Source organism: Rhinatrema bivittatum, chromosome 4 (genome assembly GCF_901001135.1).
Source record: "Rhinatrema bivittatum chromosome 4, aRhiBiv1.1, whole genome shotgun sequence".
NCBI lineage: Eukaryota > Metazoa > Chordata > Amphibia > Gymnophiona > Rhinatrematidae > Rhinatrema > Rhinatrema bivittatum.
The window spans coordinates 180,139,725-180,162,728 of NC_042618.1; the positions used below are offsets into that span (position 1 = coordinate 180,139,725).

Consider the following 23,004-nt stretch of genomic DNA (forward strand, 5'->3'; position numbering starts at 1 on the left):
ATGTGTTGCATTGTCAGAGAAAACTCTTAACTGCTTTGCCTCATAGAATGGGGAGAAAATAACACACAGCCAATCGGATTGCCCTGGTCTCTAACCTGCTGATCGACTGGAACCCCTTCTCCTGGGACCAACATCCCTGAGCCACCTGGTCTAGGCAATAAGCCCCCCAAATGATCAGATCTGCATTCATCATGACCAAGATCCAAGAAGGAAACACCAGACTGACCTCCCTTAGGATCACCATCCACCAATGAAGGGCATCCCTCACCAAAGGCGGTAAAGGTAGGGTTGCCACCTGGCTCCAGATTTTCAGGACAAATTGATCCAGCCCTAGCTTTACCCTGCTACATGCAGGAACTTGTAGTTTTGCTTTTCTTAAGGACTGCCTATGTAGGTTAAAACTACAAGTCCCTGCATGCAATGGGGTAGAATCAGGACTGGATCAACCTGTCCTGAAAATCTGGAGTCAGTTGGCAACCCCAAGTAAAGGAAGTCTGATCTCATAATCCTGCTTCAGAGGAGACCAACAAGACAGAAGGGAAAACTGAAGGGGCCTCATATGCGCTGTGGCCAATGGGACAAGATCCAGAGCGGCAGTCATGAAATTGAGAAGTTGAAGATAATGCCATGCCCTTGGAGAATGCAGGGAGATCAATCTCCATACCTGTCGGTTCAATTTCTTCACTCTCTCCTCTGTAAGAAAGACCTGGCCTAAGAATGTGTTGAAGCATGCTCTAAGATATTCCAGAGACTGAGTGGGATGAAGTTTGCTTTTTGCAAAATTGATCACCCAGCCCAAGCCTCCTAAGACCTGAACCACTCAATTGGATACCTGAATGGCCTCCTGGAATGACTTCACTCTGATCAACCAGTCATCCAGGTACGAATGGATCAAAATTCCTTCTCTCCTCAGTAAGGCCGCTATGATGACCCGTGGTGCCATCGCCAAACTGAAAGAGACTGCCTGGATCTGAAAATGTTCCAGCAGGATGAAAAAACACAGATACCGCTGATCTGCCTGCCTGATGGGAATATGAAGGTATGCCTTTGACATACCAGGGAACACAGATATTCTCCCTGCCATACCACCATGAGAACAGTGTAGAGTCTCCATGCAGAAATGCAAGACTTGTAAGCTGCAGTTCACCCCCTTTAGATCCAGGATGGGCCAAAAGAAACTGTCTTTCTTCAGTACCACAAAGTAAATGGAGCACCAGCCAAGATCTCACTCTGTGGTTGGACCTGGGGCAATTGTCCCTAAAAGTTGAAGCCTCACCAGGGTCTCAATGACTGATTGCTGTTTGGCTGTGGATGGGCAGGGAGACACCATAAAGGCATCAGAAATGGGAACTAATAGCTCCAGGGTATAGATGAAACAAATCATGTCCAACACCCAGTGATCAGAGGTTATTTGGGCCAACTGTTGGTGAAAATGTTGCAGGTGACCACCTATGGGAGTTACTGCTGCAACCCATTGCATGGTGTGGACGAAACCAGAGGAGCCCATGGACTCAAGTCTGGCCTTCCCAAACCCCCTAAATGATTGATTCTTGCCCCTCAAGGACTATGAGCTGAAAAGGAATAAAAGAAGAATTGCTTACCAAGCCTATACTGCCAAGAGTCCCAAAACTGAGCACATCCCCTGCCAGGCCTCTAGAAGGACCATCTTTTATCCTACGGGAGTCTCTGGAGCTTAGGATTCTCAAGATTATGTACCAATTGCTTGAAATCTACTCCAAAAAATCTGCCTTTAAAAAGCAGCTTTCCCAAGCGAAACTTAGACCAGGAACCCCCTGCCCAGATACAAAGCAACAGCAATCTCCTGGAGGCAGCAGATAAGGATGCCAATCTGACAGAACTCTGGAGATCATATAAAGCGTCAGCCAAGAAGGCCATAGCTGACTTCATAGATGCCACATCCTCACTCTCTGGGAGCTGTTGAATCCAGCGCAAAAGGGCCCTAATCACCAAAGCCGAGCAAATAGAAATTTGGGCACCAAAGACAACGATGTAAACAAGTATTTCAAGGGAAGTTCGATATTGCTATCTTGAAGGTCTTTCAGTGAAGTACTCCCTTCCACACGCATTGTGGTACATCTAGTGACTGATGTCACTAATGCATCCACCTTAGGAATTTGAGAAAGCTGCTGGATCACTTCCAGAAAAAGAAGATATAACCTCTGAAGACTTTTAAACCCCCCCTGGGAGCTTACTTCAGGGATTCCCACTCAGCTAAGACCATCTCTTCCAATTCAGAATGAAGAAGAAAAGCCTTGGTGGAGTTACTTGCCCTTTTGGTAATGGGATCCAACACAGGAACTTTCTCTACCTTAGAATATTCTAAGTGAAGGCAAGAAACCACCTGATCAATCAAGCCAGACTTTATCGAAAAGGAGGATGACAAAGACATCTTCCTTAACAGACAGTAGCTCACCTTCCTCCAAAGAAGCACGACTGATGGAGTCTAAGTTCACCCCAAGGTCCCCCTGTTCTGCTTCCCAATGGGGCGGGGGAATGAGATGTTTCTCTAGGACATTTAGAAGGCACCAGAAGTGCAAGCGTGGATGACATCTGATTACCTTCTACAGGGAGTTTGGGTAACTCCTTGGGTCTCTTTATGGCGAAAAAGGCCTGATGACTGAACAAAAAAAAACCTCAGGGAAAAAATGCCCTCCCTCCTTAGAAGAGGCCTGAATGGGCAGATTACTGACTTGGAGTAGGATTGGGGGGAGCCTCCATGCCTGCTCCTCAATGAGAGTTTAGCATAGTGGGGAATGGTTGAGGCCCAGGCTGGATTTTACAGGACAGAGCTATAAAAGTGTACAAATAATTTCAGTAATATATATGCATTTATCTTTTACAAAATAGCAACTATTTTGTGTGTCTCTGAAGCTTGCCCCAGAATGCCTCTTGATTTCCTTTTTTTTCTCCTGGCAAAATAAATGCGTGAAACAAAAAATATGCACATATCCTCAATATTTATAAAATAGCATATACCAATGTATATGCAACTTATGCACATATATGCAATTTTTGTGTGCAAAACCCCTTTGAAATCTCACCTTAATGTATATGTTTACTGGCTAAAATGTAGCCCTGCCCCTGAAATGCCTGTTTTGGGGAAGGAGGGGGAATACTGAACATTTGTTCCATGGAGCAAGGCACAGTCCCTACTTTTCTCAAACGGGCAGTAGTTAAACCCCTACTCAAAAAACCTAATCTTGATCCTTCCACCTTGTCCAATTTCAGGCCTGTTTCCAACCTTCCCCTCCTAGCTAAAATCCTCGAAAGACTCGTAAACTCATGCCTCTCTCTACACCTTGAACAATACAACATTCTGCCCTCAACTCAATACGGTTTCAGGAAGCATCTTAGTACTGAAACACTCCTACTCTCACTTACTGACACCCTCATCAAAGGAACTGACTCTGGCTCCTCATATCTAATTGCTATGCTAGACATCTCGGCAGCATTTGACACTGTAAATCACTCTATCCTTCTCAACATCCTTAGTAGTATTGGAATTGCTGGAAACGCTCTCTCTTGGATACAATCCTACCTACAAAACCGCCTATTCACTGTCCTAGTTGATAACACTGAATCCGAACCTATCAGTCTCCCTCAAGGTGTCCCCCAAGGCTCCTCCCTCTCCTCTACCCTCTTTAACATTTACTTACTTCCCCTTACCACTCTTCTCACCAATCTGCTTATCAAGCACTTTATATATGCAGACGACGTACAAATTCTTTTCCCTTTTTCTGATTTCCTCCAAACCGCCCTACAAAACTGGGAATCCTGCCTTTCCTCCATTAACCAACTCCTCACAGACATGCATCTTGCTCTCAACCCCCAAAAAACTGAGCTCCTTATCATTTCCAACAAGCAGCCACCTCCAGCAATCCCTCTCTCACACGCATCGACATCATTCTCATCACACACTCGCAACCTTGGTGTCATAATTGATAACCAACTCTCTTTCAAACCCTTTATCAACGCTGTCATCAGAGACTGCTATTTCAAACTACAAACGATTAAAAAACTCAGACCACTACTACACTTCTCTGATTTTCGCACTGTTCTACAGTCTATTATCTTTTCTAAAATAGACTACTGTAACGCCCTCCTCCTTGGACTCCCTTCAACACATACCAAACCTTTACAACTCTTACAAAACGCCGCTGCACGTATCCTCACCAACTCCAAAAAAAGGGACCACATCACACCAACACTTATTGAACTTCACTGGCTCCCTATACAATCACGTATATTGTATAAAGCCCTCTCCCTTATACATAAAAGTCTGAATAATGAAAACCTCAACTGGATCACCCCTCCCCTACATCCGCGCACCTCCATCAGACCCACCCGCCCCGCCCTACAAGGAACCCTCCGCACGCCGACTATCAAAACTATCAAACTTACCTCTACCATGAACAGAGCATTCTCACTTGCTGGCCCCACCCTATGGAACTCCCCACCCCCTGATATACGCACTGAGACCTCCACTCCTAAATTAAAAAAAAAACTAAAACCTGGTTGTTTATACAGGCCTACTCACATGCTCCCCCCTCCCAATGAAGAAGACCCTACAATAGGATATCGATAGGATAACCCATGCTTCTGACTCTCACCCCCCCTTAGCGTTTCTGCTACTCCCTAAACCCATTGGCCACCTCCCTGTAACTCATGACCCACCCCTCGCTCCTACCCCTGTATGCCCTCCTTTGTATTTCCCTCACCCTCCTTTTCTCTCCCACACCCTTTTACCTCCGTTATGCTGTTTTCTCCACGACACACCATTTGAACCTCTGATTTACTCTGCTCAACACTGCTGTTTTTAAACTTTATTATGATAACCTTGTATAGTTTAAGATTATTGTTTTGCTAGTAACATGACACCTTCATCATAATTATTCTCTTTAAGATATAAGAAATATAAGTGAAATATAAGAAAATGCCATACCGGGTCAGACCAAGGGTCCATCAAGCCCAGCATCCCGCTTCCAACAGTGGCCAATCCAGGCCACAAGAACCTGGCAAGTACCCAAAAACTAAGTCTATTCCATGTAACCATTGCTAATGGCAGTGGCTATTCTCTAAGTGAACTTAATAGCAGGTAATGGACTTCTCCTCCAAGAACTTATCCAATCCTTTTTTAAACACAGCTATACTAACTGCACGAACCACATTCTCTGGCAACAAATTCCAGAGTTTAATTGTGCGTTGAGTAAAAAAGAACTTTCTCCGATTAGTTTTAAATGTGCCCCATGCTAACTTCATGGAGTGTCCCCTAGTCCTTCTACTATCCGAAAGAGTAAATAACTGATTCACATCTACCCGTTCTAGACCTCTCATGATTTTAAACACCTCTATCATATCCCCCCCTCAGTCGTCTCTTCTCCAAGCTGAAAAGTCCTAACCTCTTTAGTCTTTCCTCATAGGGGAGTTGTTCCATTCCCCTTATCATTTTGGTAGCCCTTCTCTGTACCTTCTCCATCGCAATTATATCTTTTTTGAGATGCGGCGACCAGAATTGTACACAGTATTCACGGTGCGGTCTCACCATGGAGCGATACAGAGGCATTATGACATTTTCCGTTTTATTCATCATTCCTTTTCTAATAATTCCCAACATTCTGTTTGCTTTTTTGACTGCCGCAGCACACTGAACCGACAATTTCAATGTGTTATCCACTATGACACCTAGATCTCTTTCTTGGGTTGTAGCACCTAATATGAAACCCAACATCGTGTAATTATAGCATGGGTTATTTTTCCCTATATGCATCACCTTGCACTTATCCACATTAAATTTCATCTGCCATTTGGATGCCCAATTTTCCAGTCTCACAAGGTCTTCCTGCAATTTATCACAATCTGCTTGTGATTTAACTACTCTGCACAATTTTGTGTCATCTGCAAATTTGATTATCTCACTCGTCGTATTTCTTTCCAGATCATTTATAAATATATTGAATAGTAAGGGTCCCAACACAGAACCCTGAGGTACTCCACTGTCCACTCCCTTCCACTGAGAAAATTGCCCATTTAATCCTACTCTCTGTTTCCTGTCTTTTAGCCAGTTTGCAATCCACGAAAGGACATCGCCACCTATCCCATGACTTTTTACTTTTCCTAGAAGCCTCTCATGAGGAACTTTGTCAAACGCCTTCTGAAAATCCAAGTATACTATATCTACCGGTTCACCTTTATCCATATTACTATTGTTGTCTAAGAATCCCTCTTTCATACTCCCTGTTAGTATATACATATATATCCCTTGTATATTGTTGCATAGAGCGATTAATTATCCCTTGTATATTGTTGCATAGAGCAATTAATTACACATATATCTCTTGTATATTTGTTTTCCACATTCTTTTTACTGTTCGTTGTAAGGGCTATGCCCACAGGTTATTAGTTGTATGTAAACCGATACGATGTGCAAATGGCTATCGGTATATAAGAAACTCCAAATAAAATAAATAAAATAAATAAATAATTTAGCTTTTGTCAGTTAACTCAAAAAGTTAAAACTACAACAATGGAGTGCACAGCAAAAATTTCAAACACGTCCTATGCAATGTTGAATATTCAGGATAAGGCTGATAGGGAGTGAGAGATGCTCCGAGACTGCAGACCATCAATGCAACAATTTTCAACAGTGTTCCTAATGGGTCATACTTAATCACTGGTCCATTACAAGAGTTCACTTTTTTTGAATTTTTATGTTGCAAATAAAAGTAGGAAAATGACTTCCCTTTTCTTAAGCGGTGGAGCGGCGCCAAATTGAAGAACACCCTGAGATCACCTGACATAATGTGTTTTGATTGAAACTTCTGCGGCAGGGGTGAAAAGTTTGCAGCGGTGTCGGCTTGTATTCTCTAATCTAAAGTGCCTCTGACATCATGCTGCATCCATCAAAACACAACATTGTGTCAAGTGATCACAATATGTTCAATTCAGCACCGCTCTGCCACTTAAGAAAAGGGAAGTCATTTTCCTACTTTTATTTGCAACGTAAAAATAATTAAAAAAAAAAAAAAAGTGAACTCTTGTTATGGACCAATGATTAAGTATGACCCATTAGGAACGCTGTTGAAAATGCATGCGTTGGTGTCATGATGGTCCACTAAACCCTATCAGCTGTGTCCTGAATATTCAACACATGTTTGAAACTTTTGCTGTGTGCTCCTGTGTTGTTGTTTTCACATTTTTTGTACTCACTTTCTTTGACTCTGATTCTGTGTGAACTCAAAAAGTTACCCATACAATGGCTTTAAAAATCAACCTCTAAAATTTTTATACCTGTACTTCTAAGCTTATCAATTTACATTTTTATTTTTGGTTACCTAATATTTTTTTTATGTATTGCTTATTCTGCTTGTTTTCAGTAGAATACAAATCTGTGATTTAAAATAATCAGGCGTTTTTGTTTTTGCTTACATTGTTTTACTTCCATGGCAGGCAGGAACATTGGCAACCTGATGCATTCTCTAAAGAGTCAGGGTATAAGGACAGATGTGATCAATGGGAAAAACTTCACAAATGACTATTTGTACAATGGGGCTTTGAAAATCTCTCTTGAAGACAAGGTAACATTTTAACACCTTTTATTTTTCTGTTCCTAATACTGAAAAGTTTCTTCTGTAGCAGCAGATTAGTTTAGCTAACCAAAATTACATAATGGTCTAGAACGAGTGGGAGAGGGGCCACCAGCAGCAGGGACTGACAGAAGAAAGGACAAGTCGGGAAGTGCCTGCCTTCGCTGTCTGGGGCCTAGTGCAGTGGCATTCCGCAGGGGGAGGCGCTGATGGTCAACACAGGGAGGCCCATGCGGCCACTCTTGGACCTCATCCCACCGGCAGCTGAACTGAGCCGTGCACCCTTCCCGTCGTCCGTGCAGGCCCCAAAGTATTAAAACTCACAGGAGTAGCATGTTCTCTATGCTAATCTCACAATACACAAGATCAGCTTGGAGGAGATTCTAGACCCGCTAATTTTTAATACCTCAGGGCCTGCACAGAGGAGACAGCAGAACGGGCTTCAGTTCCAGTAGCAGTGATGAGCGATCAGCTCCTCCCCAACAGCCACGCAGCGGCAGTGATAGCAGCAGTACGGGAGTGAGAGAGGCTCCGAGACTGTCAGCAAATCAAAGAGAGGGACTTGCCTTCTGTGTATGAATGGTAGCTTGCCTGTGTGTGTGTGACAATGAATGGGTGCCTGCCTGGGGGTCTGCTTGTGTGTATGTGTGTTTGAGAATGCGTGCCTGATTGGGGTCTGTTTGTCTGTGTGTGTATGAGAATGAACAGGTACCTGCCTGGGGGTCTGTGTGAGTGTGAGAGAGAATGAATGGGTGTCTGCCTGCCTGCCTGCCTGGGGAGGGGGTGAGGGAGCCAATGAGAGAAAGTGTGTGTGTGTGTGTGTGTGTGTGTATGTGTGTGTATGTGTGTGTGTGTGTGTGTGCATATGATGGAGCCAGTGAAACTGAGAGCCTATGTGTGTATGAGGGAATTCTGGGGGAGTAAGAGCTTGTGTGTGTGCATAGTGGGGAAGATGTAGAGTCTTAGAGCCTGTGTATGAGAGTTTGTGGATGTGTATGAGAGCATGCATGTATGTGTATACAGTGCATATGTGAGTGAGACTGAACATGAGAGTGTTTGCGAGAAAGCATAAAGTTTTTGTGTCCCCCTAGCCTCCTAATCCTCGCTCCTTGCAGGCGATCCAACAGTTCTGGAATAAGAGGCAAAGGATGTCGATCTCTACGAGTAATAGAATTAAGACCCCGATAATTTATGCAGGGTCTGAGAGTTCCATCCCTCTTTGCTACAAAGAAAAATCCGGCTCCTGCTGGAGAAGTAGATGGCCTAATAAATCCTTTTTCCAGATTTTCATGAATATATTGAGACATAGCCTGAGTTTCTGGTAATGATAAAGGATAAACCCTTCCTCGAGGTAGAATTGTCCCAGGTAATAAGTCTATAGCACAGTCAAATTTTCGATGTTCAGGTAATAGTTCTGCCTTTTCTTTGGAAAACACATCTGCAAACTCCTTATATGGAGATGGTAATGATAAATGCGTAATAGCCAAAGATACTCTAGGATGTGGTAGTTTGAACAAACAATTAGAAAAACAAGTTGTACTCCAAGATGTAATTTGTAACGACCTCCAATCAATGTTTGGTGAATGTTTCTGAAGCCAAGGCATTCCTAGCACTATTGGATGAATTGATTTATGCAATACATAAAAAGAAATCTCCTCTTTATGAAGAATTCTAGTATATAATGTCACTGGTGCTGTAATGGAAGAAATACCTCCTGGCAAAAAATTCCCATGAATTGAAGACACTCGAAGTGGTGGACAATGAGGAAGCTCTGACAGTAGTAGCTGATGCACTAAATCCGCAAGAATAAAATTTCCTCCTGCCCCAGAATCAATGAAAGCTTGTGTAGAAAAAGTTCCTCCAGAATATTCCAAAGTAACTGGAACAGTACATTGAGGAGCAGAACTTACATAACCTAGGATTAGCTCCCCTGTAATGCCTAGGCTTGGTAGTTTTCCGGACGTTCCTTGCATTGCGCTAGCATATGGCCCTTGCCTCCACAATATAAACATAATCCTAAGGTGCACCTATGCTTCCTCTCCTCTGGAGTAAGAGAAGTACGACCCAATTGCATGGGTTCTGTACTATGAGATGATTGATGTTCCGAAGGTACAGACAATTGTTGAGAAAAAGATGGAGCAAGAGTAACAGGCCTCCGGACTGTTTTAAGTTCTCAAGCCCATTGTTGAAGCCTGAGATCTATTCTTCCAGACAAATGAATAAGCTCCTCAAGATCATCTGGTAAATCTCTTGCTGCTAACTCATCCTTAATTCGAGGAGATAATCCTTCTAGAAATATACTATGAAGACTATCCTCTCGCCATCCAAGTTCCGATGCTAATGTACGAAATTCCACAGCATAATCCACTAACGGTCGTGAGCCCTGGCGAAGATGTAACAATTCTGAAGCTGCAGTAGATTGTCGGGCAGGTTCATCAAATACTAACTTGAAGTTATGTAGGAATTGTTGGAGATCTCCCAATAGTGGATCTCCTCTCTCCCACAATGGAGAAGCCCAAGCCAAAGCTCTTCCATCTAATAAAGACAATATATAAGCTGTCTTCACTTGATCAGAAGGGAACTGTGTAGGTTGGAGAGTAAACTTTATGAGGCAATGATTTATAAATCCTCGACACTGTTTAGCATCACCAGCATAACGAGGAGGTGCAGGTAATTGTGAAACTGCTGCGGGTCCAACTATTTGAGGAACTGATGGTGGCATGGCCACAGAAGGTGTGGCATCAAGACGATTAGCTAATCTATCTACAGTAGCAGTTAATACATCTAGGCAATGCTGCTGTTGTTATCTTTGAGCCAATCCAGGTATGGCTTGAAGACCAGAAAGATCCACGGAGTCCATGGCCTTGGCAAACTGTTAGCTGTATAGATTGATTTTTGTGGACTCTTATTAAATTATGATTTTAGAATCAATATGGATCTTTATCAAACAGTCTTTCAAACACTGACCTTGAATTGATGTAACACCTGAATCCAGATGAAGTTCAGAATTCTTTAATAACACTTCCTTTAGAACACACTTTGTTTTCTACGCAGATAATCTGAATTAATCTAACATTTAGATTAAAAAACAGGCACAGCTGAAGCAATTCTGATAATTTGGATTTAAAACAGATTCATCAGGAGCAAGTCCAGTAACAATACAAACACAAAGCAGAATTTCCCAAAGCTACAGATGCTAATTATAACAGTAGATACGGAGAATGACTGAGATGCTGCGTTCACGGTTGCTGTGAAGTTGCCAAGGCAACCCCAATGCTTCCTCTCAGTGTGGTTAAACAAACAGAAATTGATGTACCTTTCTAAACATTCGAGTTATCTCGAGCCCCCAGCTCACGAGGACCCTCGTAGCGAACTAAGTGCTCCAACTGACCTCCCAGCTCGCGCCCCACTCCCCGAGATGCTCTCTTCCCGCAACCAACTTCCACAAACCCCCTACCATGCGCGCATGTGCAATCCGACGTCAGGCACGCGAACGTGTGCGTGCCCGAGACATCTCATAGCACCATCGCGCAACCTCAAAGACTCACCGACCATCCCCCCAAGCGCCGTGCAGACTGGCAAAGCCGGTGAAAACGGCGACCCCACATCAATTCAGCAAAAGGTAGTTTTACTACAAGTAGTTTTGAAATATTTCTTCTTTTATTAGTATGGTTTTACTATTATAATTGAGGCTTTTTGTTTTTTCATTTTATTGTTTGTTTTATGAGGAAAGGTGGTTCTATTTTCCATTGTTGCACTGTAAACAGAGTCTGGCTTCTTGGGGTTTCCATTTCAGTTTTGTCTGCATATTGCTGGTCCTAATTTGTGATCCTTTTTTCTGTATTTGGTGAGGGTCTGTCCCTGCACTGTGCGGTGAGAGATTCTGCTAGCGTCTAGTGTCTTTATAGGGATCTACAGCAATCGGGTTTGTTTAATTTCCCCAGAAGGTGGTGTCTTGGTATTCTAGGACCCAGTGTAATATTATCTGTGCTTTTTCACAGATTCTTGTTGTTTGAGTCCTTGGTGTTACTACTGTCATGTTATGATAAGTTTGCTGTATAGATTATGAGTATCGTTTTTGCAGGGTTTTGTGTTAGTTCACAATGAGTCTGGCAGTGGAAGGAGTTTGTGCTTCTGTTTTTGTGAGGTGATTGTATGGTTCTGGCAGGGCCGGTGGAACCACTAGGCGAGCTAGGCCTGTGCCTAGGGCGCCGAGACTTGGGGGGCGCCGCGGCAGGCAGCAGAATTTTGAAAGGGCAAAAAGTGCCCTTTCAAAATTCTGCCAGCCTTCGCTTGCCTAGATGGAGACCAAGCTTTGAGATTTAGGGGGCGCCGCGGCAGGCAGCCAGCTCCTGACTCGCCCTGCCTCCCCGCAGTGCCACCCTCCCGACACCCCCTAGTGGTCCAGCGGAGGCCCCGGGAGCGATCTGCCGCTCCCGGGGCCTCCGCTGCCACTAAGCAAAATGGCGCCGGTGACCTTTAGCCCCTACCATGTGACAGGGGCTGTGCTCCCGGGCCCTCCGCTGGACCACCAGGGGGGCATCGGGAGGGTGGCACTGGGGGGGAGGCAGGGAGAGTCGGGGGCTGGCTGCCTGCCGCGGCGCCCCTTAAGTCTCAGCGGCTGGTCTCCGGCTGCACCGATCTTCCTTTCTTCGGCCACGTGATCAGCTAGACCGGCTGCGCCGATCTTCTTTCTGTGTGTGTGTGTGTGTGTGTGTGTGTATATGTGATGTGATGTATATGTAAGAATGGAATGGAGCTTCTGTGTGTGTGTGTATGTGATGTGTATGTGATGTGTATGTGAGAAAGGAATCTGCCAGTTTAAAAAAATGAAGTGTGATAATACATATACCTCAACTTTTGTGCTGATTTTGTTGAAAAGTTGGATGAAAGATGAAATTACTAAATTTTAAGAATCCCTCTGCTGGAAAATAAAATTTAACAAAGTGGGTAGAGACAAATACTAACGTAAAAAAAAAAAAATTAAAGTATGTAAAATGTTCATCTCAGCAAAATCACAAATTTAAGATACTGATGCCAGGTGGGTTGTTTGGGTTTTTTTAAGCATAATTTAAGCATGAAGACTAGAATAGTTCCAATCTGAAACAGTTTTGCTTTTTTTTTTTAAGCCTTTAGAAAATGTATATTTTTAAATGACTAAGACTGGAGTCTTCCCATTTAAAAGGGAAGCTGACTAAGGATGTCTTTCTGTTCCATATCTCCCACATGAATAATCATAGGACTGATAGTTTGAAGAAACACACTTGCTTTATTGCCTGAAAGCATAAAACAAGAGAAGGTGTAGGTGGCTGTCCCTTGGGAGGACAGAACCTGAAGGAAGGGTGTCATTTCGCCTTCTGATAGGAATGTGGTTTTCTTATTTAATGGTTGGGAGCATCACTTTCACTTTTAGTAAAAGTGAAAAATGCTGTAAGTCTGAAAGCAAGGTGCTTCTGTGAGTGTAATGTGTATGTGAGACAGGGAGAGTGCTTCTGTATGTGTGTGGTGTATATGTGAGTCAGGGAGGGTGCTTGTGTGTGTCAGTGTGTGTGTGCGAGAGAGATGGAGCATGTTTTTGGCTGGCTTGTGGCTGTGAGAGAGGGCATGTGTGTGATTGAGCCTGTTTGTAAATGAGATAGAACGTGTGTGATTGAGAGCTTGTGTGTAAGTGAAATAGAGAGATCATGTGTGTGATTGAAAGCCTGTGTGTTAGTAAGAGAGAGCGAGAGCATTTTGTGATTGAGAGAGACTGGCCAGAGAGGTGACTGGTGTGTGTGTGTGTGTGTGTGTGTGTGTGAGAGAGAGAAAGAGAGAGAGACTGGTTGGGGAGATGAGTGATGTGTGAGAGACAGAAACTGGTCCTGAGGGTGTGACTTGTGTGTGTGTGTGTGTGTGAGAGAGAGAGAGAAGAGACTGGTTGTGGTCCCTAAGGAAGAGGACTGTGAGGACAGCTTCAGCAGCTACTGCTGGTATGGCTTGCAAGAGAAAGGAGTAGGAGAACTGCTGGAGAGGGTAACTAAAGGTGGCTTGTTAAGTTCATTTTTCATGATTGACTACCATTTTAATTATTGGGTAGTATGTGATGTGTCTGCTGTTTGAAATATTTTATTGGTGTTTGGTAAAGCTTTCAAAATTTGCATTAATCTTTAATTATTGGATATTCTATTCATCAGCTGTTTTGAAATTATCTTATTTGTATGGTTTTATAATTATGATTAATGATTTATATATCTTTATATTATTGATTTGTTTCACAAGGAATGGTGAAATTTTTGTTTTTCAATTGTTACACTGTATAGAGTCTGGCGTGATGCGTTTTACAGTTCAGTTTTTGTCTGCACATTTCTGTTTATATTTTATGTGGCTTTATTCTGTATTTGATAAGAGGTCTGTCTCTGCTCTGTATGTGTGACCATGATGAGAGATTCTGCTTGCATATAGTGTCTGTATAGGGATCATTAGCAATCGGGTTTGTTTTGTTTCCTCAGTAGGTGGTGTATTGGTATTCTAGGACCCAGTGTAATATTTACCCTTGCTTTTTCAAAGGTAGGGTTATTGTTGTTTGAGTCCTTGGTGTTATTACTGTTATGTTACGATGGGATTGCAGTATAGATTTTGAGTGTCTTTTTTGCGGGGTTTTGTGTTAGTTCACAATGTGCCTGGCAGTGGAAGGTGTTTGTGCTGCTGTTACTGTGAGGTGACACCAGAATTTGAAAATATCTTTTAGTATGATGAGTTGTAAGGGAAACATCCAAGCTCCATTGTTTGGGGGAATTTCAGTGGATGCACAGAGTTAGAGAACTGAAGATTCTGGATTTGTATTGACATTCTGTTCCTTCCTATATATTCCTGACTTCACTCTCATAGCCCTATAGAATTAGTTGAATGAGGCTATCAAATAATTTTATAGTGTGAAACTGGCCAGCTGTTTAAAATTACCCAGAAGAGCCTTTGGACTTTTTTATTAACATTTTTTTTAATAACCAATTTGAAAGCACGATCCATGCTATAGATGTGGGTGTGATTAAGAAATGTCATTTTGGCTCGCCCCCCCCCCCCCCCCAAATTCTTCTGTCTAGCAACACCACTGATTTTCTGTGACCTTAAGCTTTAGTACAAGAAAGATTAAGGGGGCGATGCTGGAGAGGCACACAAATGCATTGGCCCCTGGGTGCCGGAGACCCTTGGTGCGCCACTGGGTGCGAGTCATATGGGGCCGCAAGCGGTGGCAAAGAGGAGTGGAGATTTGGCGGGCCGCGAGCAGTGCCCAACCTGCTTGTGACTGGAAAACCACACAGTCAGCGGGCGTGATCGAGAATGAGGTAGGAATCGGGGCCGAGACCGGGAGGTGGCGGTGCAACTGGGGGGCACAAGGGAGAAGGCTCGCCTAGGGCACCAAATCCCCTTGCACCGGCCCTGGGTTCTGGTATAGTATCTGCCTCTCTTTGTGTTTGTGTATATTTGATTGCTCTTTTCAGCAACTTGAAGAGAATCAAAACTGGAATTTTGAGCTTCCAGCTGGCAGTGTTATTTCCTGCTATTTGGCAAATGGTTCAACAGCTGATTGGTGAGAGACTTTGACACCAGGCCAGGAATCCAGGATACCATTTTGTGTGTGTGTGTGTGTATTTTGTGTGTGTAGATAGATAGATAGATATGATGTAACCCAACTTTAGTGGGTAGGGTGGGGGCCCAACAAATTATATGGATGGAAGGAGGAGCCATACTCAAAACGCTTGCTCACCTCTGGTCTAGAAAGAGAAGTCTTGAAGTTGAATTCTTCAAGATGGCAATTTTCAACAGTCTGCAAATGTCAGCATATATGCGCTTGAGATGGAGCATCTAAATTTACAGCAGTATTTTATAAACTGTGTGGCAGGAGCTCTCCCATTTCTTTCCTTTCCACTGACAAACAAACCCCATAGACAAGGCTTGGCGGAAAGCCAACAGGAGCAGTAAAGAGGATTGAACATGTTCAGTTTAGCATGCTTGCACTATTTAGTGTACCCGCTGAATGCAAACATTCCCAAACTATTTAGCCAATGCATATTTGGGTTTCCATGCATGAGAATAATATGATCACAAAATTTCTGACATTTTTTACTATGAGCACATGAAATATTTTTACATCCACTTGGCTTTTGAATGAGCCCATTCAATTTTTTTGCAACCCTCATGCTAAAATTGTTTTTTTGCGAGTTTTATTGCATAAGCCCCTACCTGTTAGATTGAAAATGGCATTTCCCATGTAGTAGTTTGTGCTACAGCAGATTTCACCACACATGAAACTTGGAGCTTAAGTTAGTATTGGGGCGATTCATATTTTCTTGTTTTTCTCAGCGTTACAGGTTTACAATTGCGAGTAACATCAGGACCATCAATGGCATACCAGTGTTAGTGAATGTCATCAGCAATGGACTACTTGAGATCTTAAATTCCACTAGGAGGATTCGAATCTGGAACAACCCATTCCAAAGAGTGAATATAAAAACGTTTTTGCTCTTGTAGCCACTTAAGTGAGGCACCTTAGTGGCTTATTTCCAATTTTAAAACAATCTATTAACTATGTATATTTTTCAAACTAAATAGTGCTAATTTATTTTTATTTATCCTCATTGTGAGAGTGACAACATCACAACAAGACAATCACCTTCCTAACCACATCATTCATCTCCATAAACTTTGATGGCATCACCCCTTCCAATTTCTTTTCCATCATTATATACTAGGGATGTGCATTCGTTTGTAACGAAATAGGAAATAAAGACGATATTTCCTATTTCGTTGCGTTTCGGGGGGGCCGACGAAACGATAGGAAAACCCATGAAATTTCATGTGGTTTTCTTATCGTTTTTTGGGGGGGGAGAAAGGGTACATAAAAAAAAACAAAAACCCCCAAACCCACCCCAACCCTTCAAATTTAATTAATTGCAACCCCCCACCCTCCCGACCCCCCCCCCCCCAAGACTTACCAAAAGTCCCTGGTGGTCCAGCGGGGTCCTGGGAGCAATCTCCCCCATTCAGGCCATCGGCTGCCACTAATCAAAATGGTGCCGATGGCCCTTTGCCCTTACCATGTGACAGGGGCTATCGGTGCCATTGGTCGGCCCCTGTCACATGGTAGGAGCAATGAATGGCCCGTGCCATTTTTTAAGATGGCGCTGGCCTCCATTGCTCCTACAATGTGACAGAGGCCGGCCAATGGCACCGATAGTCCCTATCACATGGTAAGGGCAAGAGGCCATCGGCGCCATTTTGATTACTGGCAGCCGATGGCCCGAGAGTGGGAGATCGCTCCCAGGACCCCCACTGGACCACCATGGACTTTTGGAAGTATTGGGGGGGGGGGTTGGGAGGGTGGAAGGGGGTTGTAATTAATTAAATTTGAAGGGTTGGAGTGGGTTTCAGTGTTCATTTCGGGGGCAGCCGAAATAAAATCGACCTGAACAGCAGGAAAACGAAATTTCCCGCGGTGGGCCAATAACGAAGGCTGAACGAAAAGTTTCAGCTGAATCACATCTCTATTATATACCCCCATGCACCCTTGGAGCAGTCATATTCATCTGTGTACATTAGTTTGTAAATTTGTTTTAAGATTTTATGAGTGTTTTATTGTTCCATGTGTCGATCTTTTGTAGAGCGCAAGTAATAATTTAAATTATATAAATATTGGCAGGAGAATCACAAGTGGGGTCTCTCATGCACAGATACACACACACTGATATCTGGCTAACCCAGATGTCAGCAATGTCATTTATTAGAAAAGTACCAAAAAGTCATGATTTATGGTTATAATCATAAACCCCACCCATAATCTGTGTTCATCTTTGGGCAGAGTCCTTTTATTGCAATTTTATATCATAGCAAAAACCCCGGAAACTGAGGAATAAATTACAAAGTCACTGATTGTTATATGTATATCAACAGGTAGTCTAAATACAAGTTTCACCGTATTTTTTCCAGCCATTCATACAATATCTGAAATACATTGTGTTTTCTTTTTCTGATATTTCAGGATGAGTACCAAGATTTCTGGCTTTATTTACTTCTAATTTATATTTTATTCATGGCATTTTCTTCTGGCCTCCCTCCTCACTTTGCAATGAGCAGCATACAAGATTACAAGGTAATGATTTGACATTGTGGTAGGCCTTAAGTCTGATTTCAGTTGTTAGTAATAGATATGCATTTTTGTTGTGGTAACCTGAAAGTAGATTGAGCCTGTGGGTTCTAATTAGCCTGGGTTTTTAGATTGTAGGAGGGGAAAGGGGACAAGAAGAATTAGAAGGGTTGAAATATCAGGCACCCATACATGAAGATCTATTCTGACTTAGTTCATGTATTCTATTTATTATAATGATACAAGAGGTTGGGGCACAATCCAAATGAAATGCATGGAAAAAGGAGTGAGGAAACAAGTAAACTTCCATACATAAAAAAGAAATGTTTGTTCACTACTCAAGAAGGATAGAAATATATATTTATTGAACACATTAAAAATTACACTTAACTGCAATCCTAATATGTAGTTTGATGGAAATAAAGAAATATGTTAGGCTAAAAGTTAAAACTACCTTTTGCTTACATTGCAGATTAAATCTCGCTCCCTGCTGAGGCTTTCAGGTCTCTTCTCTTCTGCATATTGGTTTGGACAGGCTTTGGTGGACGTTCCTCTGTACTGGCTCCTTTTATATTCAATGATTGGGATTATATTTGCATTCTGTTATCACGTTACCCTACCTCCTGCTGCTGCCCTCTTACTGGTAAACCTGCCATTGCATAAGTAGAGTATTCTTGACAGGAAAAAGGAGGTAATATCTGTATAAACTCCTGCTCTGCAAATGAGTACTGTATTCATATCGGGAGGCCATGCCTTTGTAAGGATGTTGAAAGGATGGAGGAAGGTAAGAGAAAGGCTATTAAAATGATACGTGCAACACAAACCCTACAAAGAAAGGCATAAGATGCAAAAATTAACTCACAGGAAGAATTATTTGAAAGTCATAAGATATAATTTATTTATTTATTTATTTAAAAACTTTTCTATACCGTTGCCAAGTTAAATACCGTCGCAACGGTTTACATGTAGACACATATTTAATGTAGGTAAAAGTGTACAATAGTACATTCTAACAGGTGCCGTCAAAGGTTCGGTTACAATATATCATTAGACATAGTCATTTAGCGAAGTAGTTCATGACCAGTTGTACCAAGGTACTTACATCGGTAGTTTTATTACACATAGGGGCGGATTTTCAAAGGCCCGTGCGCCGGCGCGCCTATTTTGCATAGGCCGCCGGCGCGCGTAAAGCCCCGGGACCCGCGTAAGTCCCGGGACTTCCTGTCGGGGGCGTGTCGGGGGGCATGTCGAGATGATGCGCCGTTTAGGGGGCAGGGCGCGGCGTTTCGGGGGCGGCGACGTGGGCGTGGTTTCGGCCCGGGGGCGTTCCGGGGGCGTGGCCACGGCCTCCGGAACAGCCCCCGGGACCGGACCACGGAGCGGGGCACCCGGCCGAAGCGCACAAAGGTAAGGGGGGGTTTAGATAGGGCCTGGGGTTGGGTTAGGTAGGGGAAGGGAGAGGAAGGTGGGCGAAGGAAAGTTCCCTCCGAGGCCACTCCGAAATCGGAGCGGCCTCGGAGGGAATGGAGGCAGGCTGCGCGGCTCGGCGCACGCAGGCTGCCGATTTTGCGCAGCCTTGCGCGCGCCGACCCCAGATTTTATAAGATACGCGCGGCTACGCGCGTATCTTATAAAATCAGGCGTACTTTTGTTCGCGCCTGCTGCGCGAACAAATGTACGCGCTCGCGCAACTTTTTAAAATCTGCCCCTTAGTATTATAGTTATGGTTTATTGTGGTGTGGAGAGACATGATGAACATTTTCAAATATTTAAAAAGCCATAGTGAACTATGGGAAGATGAAATCTGCCCCAGAAGAGGATATTCAAAGGCAAGAGGACATGATATGACGTGGCAGAGAAAACATTATAGAGGCAATATGATAAAGGGTGGCCAACGCCTTGAATAGCCTATTGACAGAGGTAGTGTCAACCAAAGCTATAATGGAATTTAAGAACAGGAGGGACATATATGAAGCATGGCGGTAAAGGGGTGATAATAGGTTCCAGGTAGGATAAATGATAGAAGGAGCACACTCGGGCCAGTTGTGAAAGGCAGTGAGAGAGCAGGGTTGAAAAGCTGGTTGGGGGTTATTAGGGGGAAGCAAGTTTTGGTTTAGGCATTGGAAATGTGTGTGCTCATCTACCCAAGATAGCAAAGAAGAGGAATCTCAATCTGGGCAGATATGATGGACCACTTGGTCTTTTGTCTGCTGTCATTTACTATGTTACTATGTCACAAATGCTACACCTAGGAAGGATAATTTTGTAACAACATGCTTAGGGCTAAATTCTGCTTTTAGAATGTTCATGCAGACTTTAGCCCGAATTTTGAAACCAGACTTAAACACCTAAATCTACTTTGATAATTAGTGGGTGTTTGCAAGAATCTGCAGCAGCACCCGCGCGCACATTTATTCCTGCTAGGGAATAGATGTAAATGTGTATACTTATGTGCACACTTTCAAAAATCAAACATGTGCACATAAATGGATTCCCAAGTTTCCACCCCAGAACACTTCTTTCTATTGAGGGTAAAGTATGTGCAAAATTGCTTTTACGCATACTTTTATGCTCACAGCCCCCCAGGGCAATTTTCAGCAGCCCAATTATACATATAAAACCATAAATCCTTTTGAAAACTGACCCCTAAAGGAGAACAGTCTTCTACCCAGGTTATAATCATGCACATTATAAGAACATTCATGAATGAAATATGCTGCAATCATCTCAATCTTGCCTTCCCCATTTCAATAGTTTCATTAGCTTTCATTGGCTATCCAACTGATATAGAGAAAAGTTCTTTCTTTTCTCCAGTGATAGTAGGCTCCACTCCAGGAAAATGAACGGCCCTGACTCTCTACTGATCTGTGGAGCTCTACCATTTTCCATGCTCAATTCCGCTGGGTTCTGGGGAACATCTCATCACAGTCAAAGCATTTTGTGGCGTGGTCATTACGTCCCAGGCATTTGTTACAGACGCCGTTGGTGAGGGACATCTTGCAGCCACAGACACAGTCATTGAAGAACTGAGTGTGGCCTTCTTGGAACTGGATATTACTGGAATCTGCAAAAAATATCGTCTTCTTTTTTTTGGCCAACTGAAAAGTGGGAAGGGAGGCTGCAACAGCAAGGTGAAAAGGAAAACCAAAAGCAGAATATGCAGAAAATTAAGAGAGAAGGATAGATGACCATGTGGAAGCTCAGAAAAAGAAGTCTGGTGGGCTAACGTGGCAGCACCTTTGTGGAAGCTCTCATGCATGCTTAGTGGTAAAAATGTTTTTATTGAGCTAGAGAGATGGGTCATTTGGCGCCGTTGCATGATGTCAGTGGCATAGCGATGGGGGCTAAGACCCATGGCGCCAGGCTCTAGGAAGCACCAGCAGATCCTGACCTGCTCAGCAAATAAGAGGGAGATCCCATCCTGGCGGCAGCAGAAGTGGACAGATCAGCCTATTTGGGCTTCAGTGAGCTGATCCAGTAATCACGTGGTGAGTGGTGGCCACAGCAGCCCCATGCTTGCCCTACTGTTGCAACCAACACCAGGCCCCCAACTGCACTTCTCTCACAGCCTGAGCCACCTCCCAGTATCTCCTGCAGAGGCTCCTCTCTCGGTCCTCCTTCCCCACTTTCAACTGCTTCTACCTGCCAAAAGCAGGTGGTAGGCCTCCCGTCACTATGTCAACACTGCCTCCTCTGCTGCAGCCCGCAGGCCTCCCTCGTCATCGGCTAAAAAAAAAGACTATCAAGACCTTGCAGCTTGCCCCTTCCTACCATAAGGGACACCTCATCCCGTAGCAACAGGCAGCTAACCAGCCTATGAGGACCCAATTATCAAAGGGCTTTGCCTGCATCCAACTAAGTACCAACCAATGTGAGTAAAAATGCTTTAAAAAAAAGTTAATCACAGGCAGTTGCTGCCCCTTCTGCATTTTCTTGAGGAGCGGGGGTGAAAAAGAGAGTTTGTGAGTGAGTGAGTCAGTAAATATGTAAATGTGAGTGACTTTATGGGAGAAAGTGTGTAAATTTGCATATATGTGAGAAAGTGCATGTATATGAATGTTTGTATGTATGTCAGTGAGACTGTGTGTGCATGTGTCAGTGTGAGATAAAATGTGAGTAACTGAGCATTTGTGTATGTGTGTGTGTGTGTGTGTGTGCGTGTGAGACAGTGGCCATGTGAGAAAATGTGTGACTGAGAATTTGTAAGTGTGTGTGTAAGAGAGAGAGGGAGCCCAGTTGTGTGTGCCTGAAAGAAGAATCCTGCATGTGTGTGTGTGTGTGTGTGTAGAGGGAATTGAATTTAGTTGTTCATGGCTTTCAAAGGACCAAGCCCACATCCAACATGTATTACAATAGTCCCTATACCATATGTGTTCCAAGTATCTTTTTGGCTTTTATGCAAGGTGTGTGTGTGTATAGAAGAGGGAGTGGAACCACGCTGTATGTGTGGAGAATAGAGGGGTTGGAACAAGCCTGTGTGTGGGGAGGAGAGGGAGTGAAGCTAGCATGTGTGTGTGCATGTGACTGAGAGGGAGGGAGCCAGTGTGTGTGTGTGTGTGTAAGTCTGAGAGAAAAGCAGCCAGTGTATATGTGTGCCTGAGACAGAGAGAGAGCCAGTGGTGTGTGCATCAAAGAGAGAGGGAGCTAGCCAGTAGGTGTGTGTGTTTGTGTCTGCATATATGTGTCTGTAAGCATATGTGACTATTGAAAGAGCATTGGTTGTGTCTGAGTGAGCATGAGGATTGAACATTTATTTATTTATTTATTTATTTATTTAACAGGTTTTTTTATACCGACCTTCATAGTAGATAACCATATCAGATCGGTTTACATTTTAACAAGGGTAAACTGAGGTAACAATTCTGGTAAACAAAAGATAACAAGGAAAAGGAATAAGTCAAAGTTACAATCAACAAGGAATGGAAACTTGGAAGCTTAAACAAGCTGGAAGGAAGATAAAGGCAGGTAGAATAAATATAACGTGATACGAAAAATTTAACGGGTTATAGCTTATGCTTTAGCCTGGAAATGCCAGTGTCCATTGTTCAGGAGGAAGTGTGTCAAAGGTCTTGTATGAAGTGAGGCTCAAACTATTGATTATCAGGTGGATCTGGGAAGGCTTGGTGAAAGAGCCACGTCTTTAGTCTTTTTCTGAAGGTTAAGAGGCAGGGTTCCAATCTGAGATTTGCTGGGATGTTATTCCAGATAGATGGGCCTGCTATTGAAAAAGCTCTGTCTTTGGTCATAGAGAGGCGTGTGGCTTTAGTAGGGGGAAATTTC

General features: G+C 43.4%; 1 protein-coding gene across 2 annotated transcripts in view; it reads left to right on the forward strand.

The window, feature by feature from the left end:
• The window catches only part of LOC115090341 (ATP-binding cassette sub-family A member 9-like), a 306,577-nt gene that overhangs the window by 170,667 nt on the left and 112,906 nt on the right, over positions 1-23,004 (forward strand). For both annotated transcript variants that reach the window (XM_029599290.1, XM_029599291.1), the window contains exons 20-23: positions 7,468-7,595; positions 15,945-16,082; positions 17,620-17,730; positions 18,197-18,367. In XM_029599290.1, coding sequence (XP_029455150.1) covers positions 7,468-7,595; positions 15,945-16,082; positions 17,620-17,730; positions 18,197-18,367 — 548 coding nt within the window. The remainder of the gene's footprint in view (positions 1-7,467; positions 7,596-15,944; positions 16,083-17,619; positions 17,731-18,196; positions 18,368-23,004) is intronic.